General features: G+C 43.9%; 3 protein-coding genes across 4 annotated transcripts; 2 read left to right on the top strand and 1 right to left on the bottom strand.

The window, feature by feature from the left end:
• The first annotated feature begins 57 nt into the window (after positions 1 to 57).
• LOC135348164 (uncharacterized) lies at positions 58 to 13,949 on the top strand. Of its 2 annotated transcripts, none has more exons than XM_064546348.1 (27): positions 58 to 396; positions 1,340 to 1,444; positions 3,869 to 4,088; positions 4,255 to 4,717; positions 4,781 to 4,887; positions 5,020 to 5,347; positions 5,574 to 5,790; positions 6,172 to 6,279; positions 6,375 to 6,577; positions 6,755 to 7,056; positions 7,326 to 7,505; positions 7,648 to 7,826; positions 7,991 to 8,188; positions 8,329 to 8,565; positions 8,674 to 8,858; positions 9,146 to 9,273; positions 9,477 to 9,682; positions 10,260 to 10,363; positions 10,468 to 10,546; positions 10,831 to 11,044; positions 11,101 to 11,266; positions 11,533 to 11,690; positions 11,900 to 12,039; positions 12,284 to 12,417; positions 12,583 to 12,665; positions 12,754 to 12,868; positions 13,258 to 13,949. In XM_064546348.1, the coding sequence occupies exons 1-27, from the start codon at positions 268 to 270 to the stop codon at positions 13,592 to 13,594; spliced, it is 5,025 nt and encodes a 1,674-aa protein (XP_064402418.1). In that variant the 5' UTR covers positions 58 to 267; the 3' UTR covers positions 13,595 to 13,949. The 2 variants fall into 2 exon arrangements, with proteins under 2 accessions (XP_064402418.1, XP_064402417.1); XM_064546347.1 differs by having other exon boundaries at positions 59 to 396; positions 10,828 to 11,044.
• On the bottom strand, positions 13,900 to 22,856 carry LOC135348171 (beta-galactosidase-1-like protein 2). Its single transcript, XM_064546357.1, has 16 exons — positions 22,719 to 22,856; positions 22,419 to 22,610; positions 21,982 to 22,148; positions 21,642 to 21,806; positions 21,273 to 21,486; positions 20,785 to 20,940; positions 20,316 to 20,472; positions 18,321 to 18,404; positions 18,162 to 18,254; positions 17,997 to 18,103; positions 17,762 to 17,911; positions 17,504 to 17,587; positions 15,363 to 15,450; positions 15,217 to 15,304; positions 14,627 to 14,861; positions 13,900 to 14,240 (listed from the first exon to the last, which is right to left on the bottom strand). Exons 1-16 carry the CDS (start codon positions 22,782 to 22,784, stop codon positions 14,142 to 14,144), a joined length of 2,145 nt encoding a protein of 714 aa, XP_064402427.1. The 5' UTR covers positions 22,785 to 22,856; the 3' UTR covers positions 13,900 to 14,141.
• Positions 22,857 to 22,897: 41 nt separating this feature from the next.
• On the top strand, positions 22,898 to 25,147 carry LOC135348207 (hypoxanthine-guanine phosphoribosyltransferase-like). Its single transcript, XM_064546420.1, has 9 exons — positions 22,898 to 23,055; positions 23,174 to 23,280; positions 23,439 to 23,619; positions 24,000 to 24,065; positions 24,163 to 24,180; positions 24,269 to 24,351; positions 24,416 to 24,462; positions 24,556 to 24,632; positions 24,926 to 25,147. The coding sequence occupies exons 1-9, from the start codon at positions 22,993 to 22,995 to the stop codon at positions 24,971 to 24,973; spliced, it is 690 nt and encodes a 229-aa protein (XP_064402490.1). The 5' UTR covers positions 22,898 to 22,992; the 3' UTR covers positions 24,974 to 25,147.
• The last annotated feature ends 328 nt before the right edge of the window (positions 25,148 to 25,475 follow it).

Raw genomic sequence — 25,475 nt, 5'->3', positions numbered from 1 at the left:
CATTAATTAATTATGATTGCCACGCCCCTCTTTTTAATGAGCTTAGATACGCCCACAAACGTGTTACCTCTCCCACCTTTCATATTCAGTGCAGTAAGTATCCTAGATCCTATAGATCATCTCCGACAGTACAGTACTAGCTAGCTAGCTACACAGTCATCTCCTGCTTCTAGTGAAAAGATCCGACCGTGACAGCAGCAGATTTTGTATACGGAACATGATCAACATCTGATATTGTAAACCCAGTGCAGTGGTGATTGCAGAAAGATGCCTATGCGAGTACACATGGTATTTGGAGATACCTCCATTCTAGTGCCGTGTGGAGACGGCAAGCTGACAGTTGCAGAGCTAGTGGAAAAGGGTGTTGTCAAATTCAAGAAGTTCATTGCTACCAAGGTGTGTTTATCAATATCAGGCTGTTTTTGTGGTGGATTTAGAGACCACTTGCACAAGGCCGGTGTTTACTTGTGGGGCATTTTAATGGCTTGGCTGGGTCGCTGTACACACACTATTGTACTGGCCTGTCTCTCAAACAATACAGCTCCTTGCAACCTCAACCCCATTGTGTCGACCTCCCTGACTTCCAAACGCTTTAGTAACTATTTCAATAGGAAGTCAGTACATAAAAGTGCATGGTACCAGCTAGTGTACATGTATCTTATATAAGGGGGTGTGTCAGCTCAATGTAAGGTTGTTTGTGTGACTCTCTACATTAATAAAAACTGGGTGTGTATTAGCAACGATGATTATGTCTATTTATTATTATTTTTGTATAATGTGTGCGAGTGGTGTCAAGGCTGCTCAAGGCCCCAGGGAGTAGATGACACATTCCTGAGATGCTCTAGTATTATCGTGTGTCATTAATATGCTCAAGCTTCAGTGGGTATGCTAGTGTGTGTATACTCTAGTCTCCCACCACACAGACAATAGTACGTGTGTGTACTCTAGTCCCCCCACCACACAGATAAACAGTGTGTGCATGTGTACACTCTACTCCCATCACACAGACCATACTCTAGTCCCCCCACCACACACCACACAGTGTGTGTAGCTAGTGTTCACATGTTTGTTTGAGCTTATAAACAGTTTATTATCACAGCCTCTACTTCAGTTACCAAGGTAGCTATCCGAACAAGGTATTCTTAGAACAATACCAAAGGGGAGTACATGTATTATACTCCATGGTACTTGGATCACAAGTTGGTCCCAGAATATAGCTCCCAGAACCCTGATCTGAGCATGTCATGTGATAGACCTTGTCTAGACCTTGTCTAGAGCTAGCTACAGAATGCATCTCTTAGTTGTGATATTGACGTATAATATTGACCCCTCCCCCCAGCACCCCGAGGATGTGGTTGAGGTACGCAGTGTGCGACTGATAGAGAGTGAATCACTCGTGGATGAAGATGACGAAGTAGCGGACGTTCTAGAAGATAAAGACACGGTGAGTCTGCACCACACTTTGTGAAGTGGTTATTTTCCTTTTGTACATAGTAAACTAGCTAGCCTAAGAGGTGGTTATTTTTTGTCTAGAGGTGGTTAGTACCAACCACCACCACTGACCAGTGTGGGCACATCACTGCACTGTCTAGTACACATGATCACCATGGCCACTGTATGGAGGGCAGTGTGTGTATGCTGGCATGTGAATTGCAACACTTGGAGACTATGAAATATGAGAAAGGTTGTGAGGATTGTGGGAACTTGTAGCTAACTTCCCATTGTGTCCAGCAGCAAGGAAGCATGTCCAGCTACTGTCTGCTGCTAGGCTAATGTGTCCAGCAACTGTCTGCTGCTAGGCTAATGTGTCCAGCAACTGTCTGCTGCTAGGCTAATATGTACTGTTTTATTTACGTATTTAGTTAGCCATGTATTGTATAACTAATTAAGTTGAGTCTTTTGTTGCAATCATTTCTTTGATTCAGACAACCTTAAAAGACCACCTTGCATATAAGAGCTTGTTTCTAGGAATGTCTTGATTGACAGCTAGAGCGAGGCTGTACTGTACACTGTCTCAACAATAGGAAACACGAGACTGTAAACGTGTTACTCGGCATTGAACAGAATGTCATTAATCATGTTCACTTGCTTAACAAGGATTATTATGCTACGAAGCATCCATTTAAATCGTAGCTGTATATAATTATTGTCTATGTGTTAATGTGTTGATTTAATGTATATGTATGTGAAAAATAATAACGTTTTATTTTGACTTGTCTCTAGGGTGTGTGGTTTGCCCACCACTCTATAAAGCTGTATCTTAAGCCTCCATTGTTGTTGGTCTAGCTAGCTGGCTTAATGGGACACAGTCTGGTCCAAATGTTAATTACGCTGTGTATATATATATAGAAGTTGCTATGGTGAATAAGAGTCAAAGCTCTGCTAGAATGGTGTCCTTGCCAAGTACCATTTACAAAGCCCCTTGTCCATACCATCCAATATGTACAGACTGTATTGGCACACATAGCGGCGTACATTGTCTGGTGGTTCATTTGTATAGCACTTACTGGAGAAAATGATCATCTGTACATGTGTTTTATTGCTTGTCACTCTCAAGTCACTCGAGTCGACTATTCATTGACACAAAGCAACATGCTGTAGCCAGTCATGTACACCTAGTGAGTATAATGACTATGAGAAGTGTACTGTACTGACTATACACTGACTAGCCAGTCTTGTTGACAATAGTCTAATGTCTGTGTCTAGTGTTACAAAAGTTACTATTGCACTAGCCTGTATAGTAGAGCTTTGATCTGAGCGTATCATGTGACATACACACTGTTTCTTTAGAGCTATCCGATCCCACACGTCTTCAACAATGACATAGATTTTCTAATACCGTAGGCCCAAGGTTCTGGTTCTGGTATTGATACATGTGCTGATATAAGCACATGTAGTATGGCCAGTGACAGTACATTATTGTCTGAACAAAGCAGCTATATATAACATTTCAAACTAGCTGTTGCTTGCAACTGTAGCTCCATTGATCACATCTGTTGAGTATAATAGCGAACAGATGTTTTGATCATTGTCTTGAGTCAACTCTCCCATGGCCCCCACTACTGGTTGTTACAAGCCCTAGCCTCCCACACGCACCACATTCCAAGAATAACCTGTCACCTCCGTATCAGCCGTATCAGCCTGTCTGTCTCTAATACAGCATTTGTAGAATTGCGTGTCACAGTAGCTGGTGGGATGGTTGTGTCATGCATGCAGCGTAATTATTCATTAGTGAAGTATGTGTGTACAACTCATGCTTTGCAGACATGGTTATTGCATGATGGGCTCTCATGTCTTTGACCTCTCTTTGTGCATCTCTACCAGCCTTGCTCCACTTAAAGGATTGATATCAATTATACTGTCAATTGATAGCTTTCCTTTGTAGTTGATTGTATGCAAGGCTCTGGGAAATTACTTTGAGCTCTGGGAATTTATTGTGCGTGTGTTAGCATTGCACATGTTATGTAATGGGATGTTTTGGTAGTCTTGTGTAATTAAGCGTGACCTCTCCAACGCAGTCGCCCTTTCATAGCTAATGAGCCGTGACTTAACAACCAGGCTACCATGTACTGGAGCGATGTAACGGTTGATTGAAACTTGCACACACCCACACACACTCCACACCCCCACCCACTCCTCACACACTCCACACACACACACACACACTCCACAACCCCACCCTCTCCACACACACACACACACTCCACACACACACACACACACACACACACTCCACACCCCCCCCCCCCCACACACACACACACACACACACACTCCACACCCCCACCCACTCCACACACACACACACACACACACACACACTCCAAACCCCCACCCACTCCACACACACACACACACACACACACAGGTGGTCTTGGATTATGTCTACTACCCTCACAGAGACGGCAATGGCAACTCTCTCAACAGTATTTCTGATGACTCAGCAATCGTTGGCTCTTCCTCACAGCCGTACTCTCCCGGTAACCTTGACAATGCCGCCCACCTCCCACTCTCCGACAAAGAGTACGAGGAAAATAGAGAAGACGAACTACTTCCATCAAAGTCACAAGAGGACGCTGGAAATGAAGGTGTGTGGAGTGTGTGGGTGGGTGTGTGGGTGGGTGGAGTGTGGATGGTGTGTGTGTGTGTATATATATATTAAATTGCAACCATAAAGCTAAGACTGATCAAAACATATCATATTACGTTGTTGTTATTACACTTAGTGATGTCATCATTACACACCCCCCACAGAGCAAGGGACCCCCCACCACAGTCAGGAGATACTCATGCCCCTCAGTGGTCACTCTCAAGATCAAGACCTCCTCTCCAATGCTAACTGGCCCCCACTAACCAGCTCACAGGAGAGCCCTCACAACAAGGCCACCTGGCGTCACTCAAATGAACCCACCACTCGAGAGATTATTGATAACCATGACTCAGGTTATAGCACCCGATCTCAAGCTAGCTACGGCCCTGAATCACAAGAAGCTTCTTACACGGCTGATCTGTCCCCTGGGCACACGGAAGTGACACCACCAAGTAGCAGTAGCACTTCCACCGCTCGACTGGCTTCATCACGCAGTGTGGGGGGTACTGGTAGCCAATCTAACCTCAGGGGAGGAAAGTCCAAAGGTCATAGAGGCAGCAAAGAAGATATAAAGAACACAAGTCCACCGGGTTCGAAAACATCACTATTCAAATCAAATGAAGGACGGTACGTTTAATTGGATTTTGTACGAATTATTTTTACATATTATCTGAATTGTGTCATGTGCAGATACGACCCTAGACAACGTACAGAAAGTCTTCCCCATGGAAACCGTTACCATGACTACCCAGGGCCGACAGGAATGGATATGCCTCCAGGACGCTTTCCCAGAGCAAGTAAGTGATTACATGACATCACATTACTAGGTTATCAAAACACGAGCATATTTGGCATACCAGCTGAGAGAAGTAACCATGCCACGACCCCACACACACACACACACACTCCTCACACACGCCCACACACAGACATGTACAGTGGGTTCTCATACGATGGCCGACCCTACCCACCCCACCCCCCCTTTGAGGCTCGTGTCTACCCACCCTCGGACTTTGCACCCTACGGCAGTTGGTCCTATGACATGTACCATAGACAACAATATCTAATGGCCAACCGTCGACCAATGGAAATGCAGCAACAACGTGACAGGGCACGAACAGTCAGTACAGAGCGGCTAGACCAAGTGGGCGGCTATCCAGGCAACAGGGGCAGTTACTATGGCAACGGTTATCGGCAAGGAATAGAGGAAGAGTTTCTGTCACAACCTAATCCAACGTTTGTACCACCAATGGCCGGGTGAGTTGATTGGGGGCGTGGCATACATGTATATAAGTGGGTTATTTTCGTATGGTGAAAATGTTTGTGTAGAGCATCATCCGATAATTAGGTCTCACTATCCTGAGCTGTACGGATATTTAGAACACGAAATATTTAATTATAGTTCATACGCCAACAAAAGTACCCACTATACGGTATATATTTTTTAATAAATTATTATTATTTATTTCATCTCGCCCCACAGGTTTGATCCTCGTTTTCCTATGAATGGTGGACCGTCACCAGGGGTAATCCTCTCCCAGCCGGCCATGATGGGAGGTGGGCGTAGCATGTACGGGGGCGGAGGAGACTCGTTGGAACGCAGAGGGGGTGGGGCCAGGAGGCATGGCTACTCTATAGATGATGACCTTGATAATCTGGACGAGATGGATGAGGTGGAGGGAGAGGTCCACTCTGGCAAGGTTTGTTAAACTGCTCATGGAATATAATAGTTTACTTGAATTAAACATTTCTCAAATTCTTATCTGAGCATGTCATGTGATAGGCCTTGTCTAGAGCTACAGAATGCATCTCTTAGTTTTGATATTGATTGCTTTTTAGTGAAGTTATGACCTCACGAAAGTAGCTTATCAAATTATCCATTTTCTGAAGGAAAAAAAGCGCCCACGCTTTTTCCAAATCAGGCTTGTTTTCGTAGCTATGTTTGAGAGGCCATAACTTGTGTTGCGAGTGTTCGATTTCCGAAAAAATTATTTTGTTTAGTAGCACTTTGATAGGTTGACAATATGGTGTTCAAAGCTAGCTGCTATGATCAGGACTGACTGTAATCACTTTACTCTCAGGGTCGTGGTCGACCGAGTCCCTTCCAGCGAGACACACGCAAGAGCATGTTTCGTGATGGCAGTCTCTATTCTCAGTGGATGGAGCGTTGCTATGAGTACGACATTCAGGTAACCTAGCAACACGTCACTATGTAATCTACGCCCACCACATTAATTTCTTGAGATAATGTTTCATTAATTTTGACGGTTGTACACACTCACAGGGTGAAGATGAGTTACCTGAATATGCGGGCAATTCTCAAAGGTCACGGAGTCCATCACCCACCCCTCCTACTGACCATACCCCCCATGGAGACGACGAATCAGATGAGGATGATGAATTTGGCAATATCCACATAGTTGAGCTGCACAAGGGAGTGGAGTCACTGGGAGTCTACCTTACTCACTACACATCACCTGATGGACGGTATGTGCTGACTAAACACATTCAGTGCTCCATAGATTGCACTGCCCACACACACACCTCACACACCCACACACCCCACACACCCTCACACACACACACACACACACACACACACACACACACACACACACACACACACACACACACACACACACCCTCCACACCACACACACACAGGGACCTGGGCGTATTCATCGGTGATATGATGAGTAATGGCTTTGCTGCACAGTCTGGTAAACTACAGCATCAAGATCGCATCCTAGCTTGTAATGGAGTAGACTTCACCAAAGAAATGACCAACTCTAGAGTCGAAGAAGTCTTCACACAGATGTCCAAAGAGCCGCTATTAAGAATGGCAATCAGTCGAGGGGCTCAGAGCGATCTACCATATATGCTCGTACCACCGGAAGTGGGTGTGGTCCCAGAGGGTGGGATCAAAGTGGAGACAGAACCTGAGACACCCAGTACACCAAAAATAGGTACAGTCATTAAAGTCAAGGTACTACCATAATTATCGTATTTAGCTATTATTATTATTATTATTATTATTATTATTATTATTATTATTATTATTATTATTATTATTATTATTATTATTATTATTATTATTATTATTATTATTATTTTCTTGCACTTTTTTAGGCTAATAGCTACGTACGTAACTTTAGTATAGGTTGTCCGATTCTTTTTACTTTTCTATCCTCCACACGCACTCACACCCGCCCACTCCACCTCCCCACACACACAGTGTCTAACTCATCGCAGCCGCCATCCCTCACACTCACCAACACACGTCAGATTGGCATCAAGCACGCCATCACACTCACAAAGACCACACCCACCAGCTCGCTCGGCTTCGGTGTGACATCACGTGATGTCATGACTGACAATAAGAGTGTACCAATCTACATCAAGAGCATCACATCAGGTGAGTGGGTGGTGTGGGCGTTGGTGTGTGTGTGCGTGTGTGTAGGGTTAGGCTGGAATCATCACAATTACTTGACGCATGTATTGTACGTACTGTACATGTGCTACTAGTGTGCCCCCGCCCACTCCACACCCCCACACAGGCACACCTGCATTCATTGATGGTAGACTCAGGATAGGAGATCGCTTGTTGGAGGTGAACAGACGAGAGGTCACTGGATTAGCACGTGTAGAGGTCGTATCGTTGCTACGGGAACCACGGACCGAGGTTGACATTGTCGTGTCCCGGCAAGAAACTATTGACGAACAAGAAGCCGATGAAGTGGGTTGCTATAGAAACAGCCAATCACATTACAGCACCATGTACTGATATTTTCTAGTAACTACGTATGCATTCTCAATAAGAAAAAATTAATACGTAACAATGCTAAAAAGCTATTGCGTACATATTATTTTCATCTAGTTGTTGTTTGTTTCCTCCTCTAGCCACGCCCCTCTGACACGCCCCCTGTTGCTACTACGGTGGGTAAGACTGTGCTGACTCTGGATATCCATCTCTCCAACACTGGCTCTGCTGGTCTGGGGGTCACTGTGTATGGACGTACCACACTGGGGTCTGGCAAGAAGACTGGGGACATGGGCATCTATATCAAGAGCATTGTACCAGGAGGAGCAGCCGCCCTCGTGAGTGTGTGTGTGTGTGTAGTGGGTGGGAGTGTGTGTGTGTAGTGGGTGGGCTAAAATTTGTTTGCTGAGAATATGTATTTAGGTTTGCAAACACAATGTATAATTATTTACAACACGCCCCCACACCACACACACAGGACGGACGACTGCGTAAGAACGACCAGCTCCTGTGTGTCAACAAGGAAGGTCTACTCGGCTGCTCTAATCAACAAGCACTGGATAAGCTACGCACTGCCCTGGCTAAGGCCTCTAGTGTCGGTGAAGGAGGCGTGGCTAACAGCAATGTAGAGCTGGTGGTGGCCAGGAGAATGGGCAATCCAGGCAGTTCTCAGTCTCCGTCAATGGCCGCCTTAGGGGAGGAGCCAGAGGAGGAGGTATATAACCTGTTACCATGGAGATAGCGGCAATAATCATAGTGTATAGCATTATAATTTTAACCATTGCGATTTTCAGTACTTTATATAAAGTAATCACTTCCATAGGAGAAGGTCGAAGAAGACAAAGGTCGAGAGGTCGGCATTGATGTTCCAATTGATGCCCGCCCTCACCCAGCTGTGTCCATGCACTCGTTGACCACACAGAGCCCCGTGGATAGTCGTCATGGCGATGGACGAATGGAGAGACTGCTATCACAGACTTCACTAGACCACACGGATGCTCGGACAAAGTGAGTGGGCGTATTTGTACCGTATAACGCGAAATTTTCGAGGCACTTATATTTCGTGGGATATTGCCTCTAAATGTTCATGGAATATGACTGCTTACTGGAAGCCACGCCTTTAATCTTTGCACGTTATAGCAAATAACAATTTTTGTGGACTTAAATATTCGTGTAGGATTGCTAACCCACGAAAACAGCGAAAATTAAGCCCCTCAAAAATGTTGCGCTATACGGTAATTATATTGTTTTGTTATAATTATAGGATCTACAATTGTTATATTGTGTGTGTGTAGAGATCGTGGCAGTCGTGGTGTATCAGGGTCACCACTCATACGCCACAGAGGTCAAGAGGTCGCGGAGATGGTAGCAGTCAAGGACCACTCGTTGCAACCACGGCAACCAACATTGAAACGAGCAGAAGGTACGAACAAATTGAGTTTGTGGAAAGAAGAATTATTGCCTTGAGTTAGTGTTTTGTCGGAAAATGGCCTGTGATAGCTAACTTTGAGTGCTTATAATTTGAGTGAGGATCGTCCAATTTCACATTTGTTGCATTTTGTAGCCCTTTGAAAGGCCTATAATGGATCAGCGATTGCTGTTTACCTTGTACTCTAACCCCTGCAGAATTGATGGGCAGTGGAGAGTTTGATCGTCTTGAGCCACTACTCCCACACTCTCCTCGCTCCTCACACTCTGCCCACTCCTCACACTCCGCCCACTCCACCCTCTCTCCCCGGCAACCTCGCGTGAGACGAGACCTTGAACAATCTACAGAGCTCAGGAATCGACCAATCACACCGCAGTCACCAGTAACAACAACACAGATGCATGTACGTATTATTAGAGCCTCCATATAAACCACAGGAACTCAGAAGCTCTATTTCATTAGCTATGTTTGAGAGGCCATAACTTGTGTTACGAGTGTCCGATTTCCGAACAAATTATTTTGTTTAGTAGCACTTTGATAGGTTGACAATATGGTGTGCTTAGATCAGTAATTTATTTCGTACCCAAATTGTCCATTTACTGAAAAAAAGCGTGGGCTATAAGTGGACGCTTTTTCCAAATCAGGCCTGTTTTTGTAGCTATATTTGAGAGGCCATAACTTGTGTTGCGAGTGTCCGATTTCTGAACAAATTATTTTGTTTAGTAGCACTTTGATAGGTTGACAATATGGTGTGCTTAGATCAATAATTTATTTCGTACCCAAATTGTCCATTTTCTGAAAAAAAGCGTGGGCTATAAGTGGGCGCTTTTTCCAAATCAGGCCTGTTTTCGTAGCTATGTTTGAGAGGTCATAAAATAAAGCTTGTAAGCTCTTTGATAGTGCTATGCTTAAGATCAGACATTTCTTGTTTGCAGTACTGTCAGTGTATTAACACTCTGTGTGTGTGTCCCTCCCTCCAGGACAAGCTGAGGTCATGGTACGATGATGCAGCTGCCTCCGTGTTGCCGAGTGTGGACCCTCGTGTTAGGAGCACCTCCCTCGATAGGCACCGCCCACCACCAAGGTGTGCGAGGTAGTACTAGCTAGCTAGCGTTCATCTATTTAAAGAGTACAATTTATTAGTTTCATTATGAGAACAAGTTGTTAATTTGTCTTTTCTTTCTACAGAGACTACGTCACGCCAGATAACAGGGGTCAAAGGTCACACAATAAGCCAGAGCCGTCAGCTTTCTATCCTTACCAAAGAGTGAGTCTATTATTTTATTATTGCATGGTGTTCATAAACCTCCAGCCTACGCAAGGTAGTGATGTGCCCAATAATAACAAGAGGCAAAGTTGTGAACGTAATTCTACTGGTAATTCATTCTGTTTATAATACCCCTACGTACCACCCCCTACACACACACACACACACACACACACACACACACACACACCCACCCACCCCCTACACACACACACACACACACACACACACACACACCCACACACACACACACACACACACACACACACACACACACACAGCAGGATGAGATGCCCTATAGATATCGTGCCCACACGTCCACTGACCTCCAGGGGGTGGTCCAGAGAGGCGTGACCTCTCCCTCAGATATAGAGCTACAACTGTCATCAGGTCAAAGTTCACGTGAGGGTAGTATTCACCGGAGTCAATACCCCACTCAATACCCGGGCCCAACCAACCAATCATACGGAGGGGACAATGCTCCCACTAGAGGGTCAGGTATGTATGCACTTTAAACCTTGTACTATGACCCTTTATCTCCCACACGCACACAGGACGCAAGGATCGTAATCGTCCTGAAAGGGGGAGTGGCCGCCACCAAACCACAGCGCAATACTCGAGTAGTTCGGCATCTGTTAGTCCGTCCATATCACTGATGATGTCATCATCTGACATCATTGGGGGAAGTCCCCTCACCAACGGCTACGCTACCCTACCAAGGTAAGCTATCGTATAGCGGGTTATTTTCGTATTTTAGAACATCATCCGAAAAATAAAACTGCGAAATTATTCTACTGCAGTAGGTTCAACATCACTACCCTGAGCACAAAAATTTGTACCAACAAAACATTACCTGCTATACGATATATAACTCGTACTCTGCGTACACGATGTCACTATATAACTCGTACTCTGCATACACGATGTCACTATATAACTCGTACTCTGCATACATGATGTCACTATAATTATAATTATTCTCACAGAGCTGGATCACGGTTGAGCGAACAAGAGATTCCCATTGGCCAATCAAATGCTGACGCATCATCGACATGCTCGCTTGATCGACTTCGATTCTCCGACACTGAGAGTAATGCTGCATTTCGTAGAGACGAGCCCGGGAGAATATCCATCACCAAGAAGAGTGAGTCCCCCCTCTGGGGGTTGTTGTGTGTGGGAGGATTGCTGGTTTGGGGGGGTTAGCTGTGTGTGGGAGAAAATTGCTGTAACAGAACTTCTTTGTTTCTAGCTATAGTTGGTTATGTTCTGAAGCCTAGCTCTGTATTTTGCGAGTACCTACCATTGTATCGTAGCATGCATGTACAATGTACCAACTTGTACCCCTCCATGCAGCCAAGAAGAATCCTCGACAAGACTTTGCTCACATGCACCTGAACAATGTGGAGCCCCTAGTGGAAGGGGAAGCCCCTGTTCTCATGAGGACTGGCTCTGACGGTTGTCTCAACGAGTCAGCAGGCGTCAGATTGCTACAGGTGGGTGTGGTTTATTGATTTAGGGTATGGTCTATTGAGGAGGTGGTGTAGCTTGAGGAACAGATACCTTGCTAAAAAAAATATAATTAATATAATTAATATAATTAAAGTACATTTATAAAATACTATCCGTGAACAGAAACAAAAATAATGTTTAATTTTCATGAATTATTGACAAATCTGTTAACTATATCAGTATATCCGCTGTACGTGTATGGTTTAGCCCCGCCCACCTCCTATACAGGCGTCCCTGGGCACCATGGAGCTAGGTCCTCAGTTAGGTCTGGCCAAGAGCAGCAGTCTAGAGTCTCTACACAACGTGATGCATCATACCATCAAGATGGACGTGGTCGACGATGGCTCCGACATCAGAAACAGGTGTGTGTACGTGTGGGTGTGTGTACGTGTGGGTGTGTGTGTGTGTGGGTGTGGGTGTGATTATCTCAATTTTATTTGATAAACAATTGTGTACATACATGACTGTGTAGTATTATGAAAAGTATGTGGTTTTTATAAACATTGCTTTTTGTTCATTTTCTATAGGACCACTCGAGCTAGTTTTGATAGAGCTGTTGATCGCTCCTATGACAATGCCACACCCACTACTGCCGATGAACAGCAGAGAGGTATGTCAGGTGATAGTCACATGACTTAATTTAACATTTCAGTTCTTATTATTAGAGAAATGATTTGTATTCTGTTATGTACGCGCAGTGTCCTTTGACCATGACGTCAGCTCATCAGTTCCCGCGGTGATGAGCTACACTAAGAACCCGAGTAGTCGCAAAGGAGGCAAGAAGCCAGGCTTCTTCAAGAAGGTGTTCACCAAGTAAGTGCATGGCTACCTCTGGAGAGGTCATTACTATTGTTCCATCTTTACACAGTACTTGTGTAATGACTGAAGCTCTAAGAACCTCTGACTAAGTTATTAATGGCTACCTTTGAGAGGCCATGACTATACGCAATGTCCCCTCTACTGTACATGTGTAGTAATAATATAATGTTAGCTCTTAATAATAACTTGCTTCCACACATTCCCTATCTAGCCTCTATACCTGTTAAAGTAAGTGGCTACCTTTGGAGACCTGCGTTATTATATGCATGATAATCATAATTATGACTTCAGTATACAATCCTCTCATCTAAATGTGCACGTTCATGTGTTTTTTTTATAAACCTGTAGCTCTTACATAACCCTCTCCCTCTCACTGTCTATAGGAGCAAGAAAGGCAAGACTGGTGGTAAGAAGGAGCGACCAGCTTCCATCTCCTCACCTGCTAGCCTGCACAAGAGAGGCAGCAGCGTGGATATCATTCTGGATCAGGAGAACTTCTCTGAGGCTGAGAAAGAACTGCTCAGAACTGGCTTCACAATCCCCATTCGACTTGGCGACGATTCCGTTGACGATATCCGTATCCCTGGTGACAGTCGCTATGGAAACAGCGGAGGGTCGGAGCCGCAGAGACACAGCATGCCGATAATCGATGACTACGATAGTCCAAGCTCTCCCACCAACGATGAAGATGCGCTAATGTCAACCATGGCTAAAGTTTAACTAACCATTAACTAACTAATTAATTTCTGCCACGTTTCAATTCACTTACGACATAATTGTCTAGTTTTACTAGTATTTTGCAGTTGGTGGGCTATTATTTTGCACTGTACATGTCTTGTGTATATACATAGTTTTTATTTCACTGCGTCTTTATTCGTCTTGTCAGCAATTGAATTTTTATCAACACAAAACAGTTTTTAAATCCTTTACCGAGTATGACTGTACTTATAACTATAGTGGGCTCTTATTTATTTTTGTTCGCTATAATTATAATTATATATCTGTACTGCATATTGATCATGTGATCATGTGATCATGTACGTATACTCTTTGTTCAATATCGTCACCACAAGAATATTACATTGTACGTAATTATGTGCTCACACTATTAAAATAATGTACTAATAAATAATTTAAAATTAGTGCAAAAAAGTATTTAATTGTGAGCCAATTGATCAGGTCCATACATAGTTATCAAGATGAGAGGTGCTGTAATTAGAAATAATTCACACACATATGATAGTACGTGTTGCTATGGTGAGTGTTGCTATGTTTGAAGAGGAGCGTGGTCTTTGTCCAGGATGGGACTGTCTCTAAATACAATACTCTGTGGTATCTTCGGCTGGTGGAACTCGAATATCACTACCTGTGTGTGTGTGTGCGGTGATTGGAGTGTGTGTGTGTGTGTGTGTGCGGTGATTGGAGTGTGTGTGTGTGTGTGCGGTGATTGGAGTGTGTGTGTGTGGGCGGTGATTGGAGTGTGTGTGTGTGTGTGTGGGCGGTGATTGGAGTATGTGTGTGTGTGTGCGGTGATTGGAGTGTGTGTGTGTGTGTGTGTGTGCGGTGATTGTAAGAGCATTACATAGCTACTACCAATACCGTTGACAAAATTATTTTTGGCCATAGCAACCATAGCAACCATACACAGTCAACAAAGGACACTTCACAACACAATAATTATGATATACGGTACTCAGACTATAAGCTAGCTAGCTGCGATACCACGCCCCTTATGTGTTAGACCACACCCACCTTATTGACCCCCTCCCTCAGGACTGGGCCGGGTACATACAGAGTCCTTTGTGGACCTACACTCCAGTAGCGACCTAGGTTAGCACCGTTAATGAAGACCACACCCTTGCCCCACCCCTTCATGTCCAGGAAGGTGTCACAGGCTGGACCTTGTATAGTGAACGTCCCCTTAAAGAGAGCGGGGCCAGGATGAGTGGGCGAGGGAGTCCGCTGCCACATACCACCAGAGTAGATGCTGTGTGTGTGTGTGTGTGGAGGTGTGTGTGTGAGTGTGTGTGTGTGTGTGTGTGTGTGTGTGTGTGTGTGTGTGTGTGTGTGTGTGTGTGTGTGTGTGTGTGTGTGTGTGTGTGTAGGGGGGGAGGTAACAAAGATACCTTATAGCATAGAGAGTATACATAACAAAAGGGCTGAATTAATTACGGAATTTCGAAGCTATTGAATGCATCAAGAAATTGGATAATCCTAACACAAATTATACAGGCTCTTAAAAGATAGCTGTATACATTATGCAACAAAGATACCTAGTAGTAGGGGGGTACAGGAAAAAGATACCTAGGCAATAATTAGGGGAAGTCCCTGTAGCAGCTTACCTCTCAACATACGATGACTTGAACTCCAGTGAGTACATCTTCCACTTGAGTTGCTCCTTGCCGTCCACCATGACCTTACCATTAATACCTATCACCATGGAGACGACGATACTAAAAACATGTCATGTGATGGCTCATGTGAGTACCTTTCCTGTTCTCCAGAGGGCTACCAAAGTTAACCCTGCCAGCATTCTCTACCAGTATATCCAGAGTCATCCCCTCACCCTCAGGGCTCTGGAGGAGATGTGAGGGAGATAAAGAACACTGTAACACACTGGTCAGTGGTGGTGGTTGGTACTAACCATCTCTCAGGCCTGTAAGAGGCCAATTTGTGAGATTGAGGAGCGATTGAAAATACCCACACCACTTAACATGCTGGGCACACCACTTAACATGCTGGGCACACCACTTAACATGCTGGGCACACCACTGATTGATGCAAGTACCGGGGGTATCAACATGCTGGGCACACCACTGATTGGTGCAAGTACCGGGGGCATTAACATGCTGGGCACACCACTGATTGATGCAAGTACCGGGGGTATTAACGTTATACCCATAGCATCATCTTTGAACGGCCATAATTTTAGTTCTGTTGGTCCAATAACGTTGATTTTGAAAGTTTAGAGAGAGGCCTTTCAGATAATGTGTTAAAAATCAAAGGTCTATTTTGACTGTTTTTGACAAAATATAAGCCCATGTGAAAATGGGAAATTATGGCCCGTTCCAAATTTGAGATTTGAGCATACCATCTGGAAGAGCTCCTTCTAAGCTTTCTACTTTCTACTTTCTACGGAGGGGGGGGGGGGTGTCTTTCAACAGCCATAACTTCAGTAAAATTGATCCAATGTCAAACATTTTATGATTTTCTGAAAGCTTAGAAAAATACCTTTCAAATGGTGTTTCCACACTACCTTCAGACTACCCTACACTAACGTCACACCACCGTCACATTACCGCCACACTACGTCACATTACCGCCACACTACGTCACACTGATGGTACCATTTGAAAAGTCTCTTTCTAAGCTTTCAGAAAAACATAAAATATTTGATTTTCGATACACAGAATTCAAGTTATGGCAGTTGAAAGATTCCTAAAATCAGATTAAACGGAGGGGGGGGGGGGGGGTGTCTTTTAACTGCCATAACTTCAGTAAAATTGATCCAATGTCAAACATTAATAATTTATTTTTATGATTTTCTGAAAGCTTAGAAAAATACCTTTCAAATGGTGTTTCCACACTACCTTCAGACTACCGTACACTAACGTTACACCACCGTCACACTACGTCACACTATCGTCACACTATCATCACACTATCGTCACACCATTTGAAAGGTCTCTTTCTAAGCTTTCAGAAAAACATGTGTGTGACTGACTGACAGAACGAGAGCTAGGGGCCAGGGTAGTGAAGCTATTATAAGCAAGTGTGTGTGTGACTGACTGACAGAACGAGAGCTAGGGGCCAGGGTAGTGAAGCTATTATAAGCAAGTGTGTGTGTGTGACTGACTGACAGAACGAGAGCTAGGGGCCAGGGTAGTGAAGCTATTATAAGCAAGTGTGTGTGTGACTGACTGACAGAACGAGAGCTAAAAAATACCTTTCAAATGGTGTGTTTCCACACTACCATCACACTATCGTCACACAATCGTCACACTGATGGTACCATTTGAAAGGTCTCTTTCTAAGCTTTCAGAAAAACATAAAATATTTGATTTTCGATCCACAGAATTCAAGTTATGGCAGCTGAAAGATTCCCAAAATCAGATTAAACAGAGGGGGGGGGGGTGTCTTTTAACTGCCATAACTTCAGTAAAGTTGATCTAATGTCAAATATTTTATGATTTTCTGAAAGCTTGGAAAAATACCTTTCAAATGGTGTGTTTCCACACTACCGTCACACTACGTCACACCATCGTCACACTATCGTCACACTACGTCACACCATCGTCACACTATCGTCACACTATCGTCACACTATCGTCACACTGATGGTACCATTTGAAAGGTCTCTTTCTAAGCTTTCAGAAAAACAGATCTAGAGATCTAGAGATCTGTAGATCTAGCTTCCTGTCTTAAAATTTCCAGTGCAGGGAGTGCCACTTGGGTAGTGCTTCACACCACCAAGTGGCCCTACTACAACTAAAAATCATAAAAAAAGAATTTGGATCATCAGAACTCTAGTTACAGAGCGGGCTCTAGTACTCTTACAATCACCCACCCACACACCCACACCCACACATCCACCCACACACTGTATATATATATAATAGCAGTTAGTACCTTTGTCTTAGCATTTTCAGGGATGACAAACGATTCAAATTTGAAGTAAGAGAGCTGCTTCACAGGTACTGAGTTTATCATTGCCTGGAGAGAGTGAGGGGGTGGTGTGAGGGGTGGAGGGTGAGGGAGTGGTGTGAGGGGGTGGAGGGTGAGGTTAAAAAGGTAAACGCTATGAACTCCACTTCCAATACAATAGCTGCAGTTATAGCCTCTCAAGATACACACATGATACACTAACTAGCTAGTATCTCCACTCACCACTCCATAATCATTCAGACCATACACGCTGACTTTGCTTGCTGTACGAGGCAAGGTGGTACGATACAGGATATAACCATAGCCCTGGCCCCACCCCTTGTTGAGGGGGAGGTACTCCATGGGTATGGGGCGGTCCGCATAATAAGGCTCCTAGGTTTAAAGGTCAAAGGTAAATACACATATACACAGGTCAGAGGTCAACACACACATACACAGTTCAGAGGTCATAACGTACGGGTGTGAATTGAAGGGTGGAGGTGATTGGAATGTATAATGTCAATCGCGTCTCATCATAGGCTCTCTTCGGGAGGTTGCCAGGCAACGGCGGGAGGGGGTTGGTGGCTAAAAATGGGCATGTCATAAAAATAAATCACATGACCATCACGTGATTAGAACTTACGCATACTGTCCGGTGCATATTTACGAATAACTTCGCGAATGTTGATGTACTTTTCTGTAAGATCTCCACATTCGCTAACTGGAGCATCGTAGTCTATATATAGCGGAGGGGGATGGGGATCACATGATCATCACATGTCAGTCACATGACAGGACTCACCATAACTGGTAACGGTGGGTTGGTACTTCCCATGCATGTCACGGTCCCAGTTACCTCCATTCATGAACCCAAAGTTGGTACCACCTGTCGTGTTGTCAAGTGTAGGATTATAATATATATACGTATGAGTAATAACTACATACAGTGTGGTTAGAGTAGGTTAGTACTTTAGGTAACTAGCTGTGAGCTGGCTAAGGCTATGGCTATCTATAGTCACTTTCAATTTGTTTTATATTGTCAAAGCTTTTCCTCGCAATGAGCGATTCTTCAGGACAAAAATAATAGAAAACAACTAGTGACTTTTATAGACAAAAATGAAACACCTGACATGTGACACTCAGACACCAAACCAGACGTCAAACCAGACGTTATACTGGTATGACTGGTATTTTACTATAGGGCTACCTAGTCAACGTGTCAGGTGTTTCATTTTTGTCTATAAAAGTCACTAGTTGTTTTCTATTATTTTTGTCCTGAAGAATCGCTCATTGCGAGGAAAAGCTTTGACAATATAAAACAAATTGAAAGTGACTATAGATAGCCATAGCCTTAGCCAGCTCACAGCTAGTTACCTAAAGTACTAATATATATACGTATGAGTAATAACTACATACAGTGTGGTTAGAGTAGGGAAAGTCCCAGGGGAAACCCTTCACACTAGACTATATATGACAATAACAATAGACTAACACAGTCTATTTTGAGTTATCTGCTTACTCACTTGCCCATATTATTTTGGTGAGCTATAAAATTGAATCAGAAGAGATCTAATGGCATTTACAGTGACTATCTTGACATTTGAGGTCCTGCAGGAGATAGCCAAAGCCAACAATGACCTGGGACTCACTGTAAAGGAGACTATGAAAGGAGCAGCAGCCATGGGAGGCGGAGCAGCAACTGGTGCCATGGTTGGAGGCATGTTGGGTGGACCTGTTGGAATGTTTGTCGGAGGAGGTTTAGGGTATTTTTTTGGAAGTGGTATAGCTGCCAACAATATGCAGACATTCAAGCCACTCTGGGAAGTGCTCCAAGGGATGAATGCGGTGGAGAGGCATAATTTAGTGCAAGTTGGAAAGAGATTGCTGCAAGAAAAAGGAATCCACCTAGCAACCCAGATCGTTGGGAATTATGGAGGCCAAGTAGCCAGACATTTCTTACACTTGGTCTATGAGGAATGCAGTGGCCAGAAACTACAATGAGAGAACTATATAAAGAGATTGAACTCTTAAACTCTTATACTGACTATTATGAACTTTTATTTACTATAGATAAGCTATAAGTTATGGATAAGCTATAATTATAGTATACTAATAAATTATGATGAAAAGAGAACTAGGGATCGATGTATGGCATGGTATTTGAGACAGTAGTGTGAATCTACTAAGTTTTGCTTTTTGCTGCGGCAGTTGTCACGGTATATAGCGAGCCAAACTGTCACGATAAATCATTTTTGCCCTGGCAAAATAACCGACACAAGAAGCCCCGAGGCCAAGGATGGTTTATGTTGCCATAAGTTCCAATGTAGCGGACAGTTTTATATACCCACTGGAATGAAAACTACTTGCTACTAAGCTACCTCACCTTGGGTACAACTAAAACAGTCTCAATTCCAGGCGGCAGGGAAGAGGAAGGCCGCTACCAAATAGCTATAGCACTTTAGTGAGAGGCTAACTCATCAGTTGAATAGAAACGTTGTGCCAACAGATAGTATCCAGTGGTACTTGCAGTTAGCCTAGGGTATCTATATATAGTTACCGTATTACTAGAATATTTTGCGGGTGAAAAACCTTTGCGAATGAGCCAAATCAGCCGAAAATTTGACCGTTTGCGATCTAACTATTGCATTCTGGCAAGGATCGTGTGTATTTACTAGTAATAATTTAGGTTTTGCGACTTTATTGTTGCTAATTGATCAACCATCGCAAAGTTCGCATATGTTTGATGCTCGCAAAACACTCTAGTAATATGGTACATGTATCTAGGCACGATGCTCACCATGGAACATGTAGAAGTTGACGGAGACGCCTCGTGTGATGTAGTCAGTGAGTCTCTCCGCTATTAGCTCCGCCCCCTGGTTACGAGTCAGGTGATCCTCCTGCCAGTGATCAAACCAACCAGACCACCACTCCATGATCATAGCAGGCTTGGACGGCTATATACAGGGACAATTAACAATTAAATTTAAGATTTTCTAAACGCTTAGAAGGAGCCCATTCAGATGGTATGCTCAAATCCCAATTTTGGAACAGGACATAATTTCCTGTTTTCGGAAAAATACTAGCTTATGGTATTTTGTAACAAAACAGGCCCAAAATAGACTTTTGATTTAACACACCATCTGAAAAACCATCTCTAAGCTTTCAGAAAATCATAAAATTAACGTTATTGGACCAACAGAACTAAAGTTATGGCTATTGTTATGCTCAGTGTATATCACGATTGCTATTACTCTGGCCACGCCCACCTGTATCTTGTTGAGTGTGTCGAGGGCCCCCCTCTCATTCATGAAGTTGACAGTGATGAGGACCTCGTCCATGGGGAGACGGGAGAGGGTGGAGTTAAAGTAGATGGCTCCATCAGACACAAACAGCAGCTCAACCACATTCATCTCTCGTAGCATCTACACAGGTGGTGATAATACAATCATTGTCTGTACATGCACTATCATCACACTAGTTACGTTTATATCGATAAATAGAATTTTTTAGGTCCTATTTCAGTAGTATTCTGATTTTCTGAAAGCTTAAAACGAGCTCTTTCAGATCACATGATCAGCTCACACATGGCTCCAAAATTTTTTCCGTCAAAAAAGACCTGAAATGATTTCTAAAAGGGCTCACTTTTAAGCTTTCAGAACCATTGAAATTGTACCATCCATGCAAATATAAGTTACGCCCACTCTAAGATGCTGACCACACCCCCTCCACTGGATCACACGACGCACGTGCGTACCTGAAATAAGAAGGTCATGTAGTCTTTGCCCATATCATCATCCACTGAGACTGCTCCGTATTCATTCTCGAGTTGGAAGGCTATGATTGGTCCACCATAGGCCGACTGGAGCGGTATGAGCACCTCAAACAGTTGTCTAAAGTACTGCTCCACTGCATTCATGTACTCCCTGTGTGTGGTCCTCACTTGCATGTCTCTGTAGTGCAGCAGCCATCTGAAGGAGGGGGTGGGGGGGTGGGGGGTTGATACAATTCTGTACAATACACTATCGTGAATAATTATAAAACACAATTAGAGTTTTTAGGCAACGTTTTTTTTACACTAAACGATAACACCCACTCCACACACACGCCCACACCACCCACTCACGCTGGCAGTCCTCCCATCTCCCACTCTGCACAGATGTACGGACCAGGACGCACTATGACGTGCAGCCCGACTTGTTGGGCTGTGCGGATATACTCGCCCAGGTCCAGTATACCAGTGAAGTCAAACTGACCAGGGAGGGGCTCGTGCATGTTCCACGGTACATATCTGAGGGGGGGGTGGGCTGGATTAATTATGTAATTATTATTAAAAGTACAAAAGTACAAGATTTACTTTATCTATCTTGTAGTGTACAAGCTTTTTACACAAAGCATTTTTAAAATTATAGGCTGTAGTACTACTCTTAAACAACATTCACATACACCAACTATCATGTACGTACGTTTCCACAGTGTTAAGACCGGCGGCCTTGAGACGTAGCAGCCTGTCTTCCCAATATGCTGGTACCACTCTGAAGTAGTGCACTGCTCCACTCAGTATCAGCTTCTCCTTACCCTCCACTATGAAGTGACGTCCTGTAGAGTCGAAATGTACCGCTCTGTCCCTAACCTGAGGAGGGAGGAGGAAGAAACAGTGAATATTAATTTGCTGTGGAATTGCACTTAAGATTCTATTATATACTATGCTGGGTTAAACAGTAGCTCTATAGCTATATACATACACAGTGATGTGCCCACACTGGTCAGTGGTGGTGGTTGGTACTAACCACCTCTAGACAACAATAACCACAACATAAAAGACGCAAATCCGTGTGATCGAGGATTAATCACTTGCTAGGCACATCACTATGACTACCATTATCCCTGACTGGCCACTTACTCTGCTCTTGAGCATATCCGCCCACTTCTTCTGGTCTTGCCCACCTGGCGAGAGTTTGGCGGGGGCTCCGAATGGGTGATGACGATCCCGTACACCTACACTCCTCACACCGTAGGAAGGGGGCGGGACGGGAAACACGTACGGCAGGAGCAGGTAACCCCCCACGAACCCTATTACTATAGCAACCCCGATCTGTGTGTGTGTGTGTGGGTGGGTGGTGGGTGTGTGTAGTCAATTTTATGATGAATAAAGGGGCACTTGCTTTAGGAAGCTCTCTCTACTGAGCATGCGCACACTTGCCTGCCATTTGGTGGTCCCCTTGATGCGTATGTTGGTCCTTGTGAATGGGATCTTCATTCGTATCATCAGTGGATATGATGGATATGATCTGACTCGACTGATATTGAGTGGAGTATGGGGAATTCCCTAAAGGTTGAGGTACGCCCACATATCCTTAGGCCTATAGCTCTATTGAAGCCGCCCCCTCTTATACCCCATAAGGAAAAGCCCCCCACGTGGCACAACACCTAGACTAACTAGCTAGCTCAAGTGTTCTCCCCTTTAGCAGCTTGAGATGGCCAACAGTGGAGCAGAACCTTCTGGAAAGAAGCAAAAAGCCAAACAAGATTTCATTGTGGTCAGTTGATTTTTCTTAAAGGTCTAGCACACTGTCCACTCTCCACCTGCACCACACTGACCTAACCGTGTACGTGTAGCTGCCATGACTACCAGTGCATTATCATTGTTGACTGCAGATCCCTGATGATTACCGAGGCTATGATCTGAGTCATTTTGCCGTCCCTGGCCATTATGTGAATGACCTGGAGCACGTCATGATCCCTCACGGCTTCATCCTAGACAGGTACTTGGTTTTTCAACTTCTTTTCTCCACACAATATTTATACTATCGAATTTGGATGTGCTTTTATATATTCACTCTCTCTATTAATTATGTGGCAGCTTAAATTAAAAATGCACATTCATTGTCTCACATAATTACTCTCCCCTGCTTATGCACAGAACTAAGCGACTAGCTCTGGACATTTGCCGAGACCTGCAGGCCCCTATAGTGGCCTTGTGTGTGTTGAAGGGTGGATACCAGTTCTTTACTGACCTACTTGGCTTCATTAAAGGCTACAATGCTTCGTCTGGGAGGTCGTTTCAAATGCACGTGGACTTTATACGACTCAAGAGTTATGTAGTAGGTTGTAGTGTGTGTGTGGGGGGGGGGGTACTTGTGTGTGTGGTGTGGGGTACTTGTGTGTGTGTGGGGGGTACTTGTGTGTGTGTGGGGGGGGTACTTGTGTGTGGTGGGGGGGATACTTGTGATTAATTGTTGCTAACTAGTTACGGCATTCAGAACCTTTAGTTTGTTATGTGTATATAGCTATTGTTATGTGTACATAGCTATTGTTATGTGTATATAGCTAATGTTATGTGTATATAGCTAATGTTATGTGTATATAGCTATTGTTATTGATAACTACACACTTCGTGAGGTGGATACCTCATAAACACCACCAGACTGTCTGGCTACGGTGTGTAGTTGTACTGATAGCTATTGAGCAGTGTTCCCTCCAGGATGACAAGTCCAGTGGTGAGATCAAAGTGATAGGAGGAGACAGTCTGGAGAACCTGAGGGGAAGAGTGAGTGGGCGTTGTAACTGTACCCTTAATTGATTAATAAGTTGACCTTTCTCCCCCTCCCCACACACGCCCCCTCACCCACGCTGGCTGTGACCAGAATGTACTCATTGTGGAAGTAAGCAACCAGTATGTGTATGCAATGTGCATGCAATGTGTATATAATTATACGCTATTTTAATTATTATTACCCCACCCACTCACAGGACATTATTGACACTGGGGGTACCATGATGAAGTTACTGGATCTGCTCAAACAGTACGAGCCGGCCAACGTGAAGGTTGCCAGGTAACTGTAGTCATGACAACCATCCCAGTGCCATCACACACACCCTCCTTTCCCCCTCTCACAGTTTATTTGTCAAGAGAACACCCAAGAGTGTCGGCTATAGACCAGACTGTGAGTGAGTTATGGCGATAGTGTTCTGTTTCCCTTGCAGAACATTATAGTGGTATTTTGGTTACAAATGTTAATCTCTCCATAATTCCACAGACACTGGGTTTGAGATTCCTGACCAGTTTGTGGTGGGCTATGCTCTCGACTACAACGAGTTCTTCAGAGATCTCAACGTAAGCTAAAGCTATACTGGCACTGCCAGCAATCAGAGAAGATACGATAGGTGCAGTGTAGCTCAAGCAATTAGCCTTTAATTGAGCAATAATGACCCGCCCACGTCGTATGTTTTTGCTGGAGGCTAATTGCTTGAGCTGCACCGCGCCTGTCGGACCTCCTCTGGTTAGCAATACTGCCACTGTCAGCAGTATACTGGCACTGTTAGAGTAATAGTGGTTGAGTAGTATACATACACAATGTAATAGTATGATTTGTTGGTTACCATGGTTTCTCTCTCTCCCTATTGCAGCATGTGTGTGTCATTAACGAAACTGGCAAGAAGAAGTATGCAGCGTGACATCACTCGTATTATGACAACTATATTTTAGCTTTATAATTATGACAACTAATAAACATTTTATGTACTTCATAGTAATAATGCCGCCCAATACATTGTGTATGTAATACTGATTGTTATTGTAGTGTGTACTTTGTTGACAAGAGTGGTCTATAATAATTATAGTTTAATGGAGTTCTATCATCATTTTACCTTCACCTGTAAGCTTTATTCTCACAATTGCTTTTACTATCCATACAAAATAACACAAGCATTATGTAATATACCTATAATATATTATAATGGTTGTATATTATTATACTACTGCAGAGCTCACCCACTCATACACATTTGATATACAACAATCTTCTACATAATTATAGCACTCAAACACACAGCAATACAGTGTTGTACAAGCACTGATAATGGCCACTAGCTATTGGCTGACTAACAGTCTGCATGGTAAACAAGGTCCAAACGCTTCAATCAACAGTCGCTCATTCTCAATAGATTTCTTAATATC

This window comes from Halichondria panicea, chromosome 14 (genome assembly GCF_963675165.1).
Source record: "Halichondria panicea chromosome 14, odHalPani1.1, whole genome shotgun sequence".
NCBI lineage: Eukaryota > Metazoa > Porifera > Demospongiae > Suberitida > Halichondriidae > Halichondria > Halichondria panicea.
Note: the sequence above shows the minus strand (reverse complement) of the source record. Positions and strands in the feature narration are given on the sequence as shown.

Coding starts and splice junctions, on each gene's coding strand:
- LOC135348164 (XM_064546347.1), top strand. CDS start 268: ATGCCTATGCGAGTACACATGGTATTTGGAGATACCTCCATTCTAGTG. Junction 4,888..5,019: donor AGGACGCTTTCCCAGAGCAA/GTAAGTGATTAC, acceptor GCCCACACACAG/ACATGTACAGTGGGTTCTCA. Junction 11,267..11,532: donor GGCTACGCTACCCTACCAAG/GTAAGCTATCGT, acceptor TTATTCTCACAG/AGCTGGATCACGGTTGAGCG.
- LOC135348171 (XM_064546357.1), bottom strand. CDS start 22,784: ATGATACGAATGAAGATCCCATTCACAAGGACCAACATACGCATCAAG. Junction 15,451..17,503: donor CTGAAAATGCTAAGACAAAG/GTACTAACTGCT, acceptor CATCTCCTCCAG/AGCCCTGAGGGTGAGGGGAT. Junction 14,862..15,216: donor AAGTCATCGTATGTTGAGAG/GTAAGCTGCTAC, acceptor ACACACACACAG/CATCTACTCTGGTGGTATGT.
- LOC135348207 (XM_064546420.1), top strand. CDS start 22,993: ATGGCCAACAGTGGAGCAGAACCTTCTGGAAAGAAGCAAAAAGCCAAA. Junction 24,352..24,415: donor GCCAACGTGAAGGTTGCCAG/GTAACTGTAGTC, acceptor CCCCTCTCACAG/TTTATTTGTCAAGAGAACAC. Junction 24,463..24,555: donor TGTCGGCTATAGACCAGACT/GTGAGTGAGTTA, acceptor ATAATTCCACAG/ACACTGGGTTTGAGATTCCT.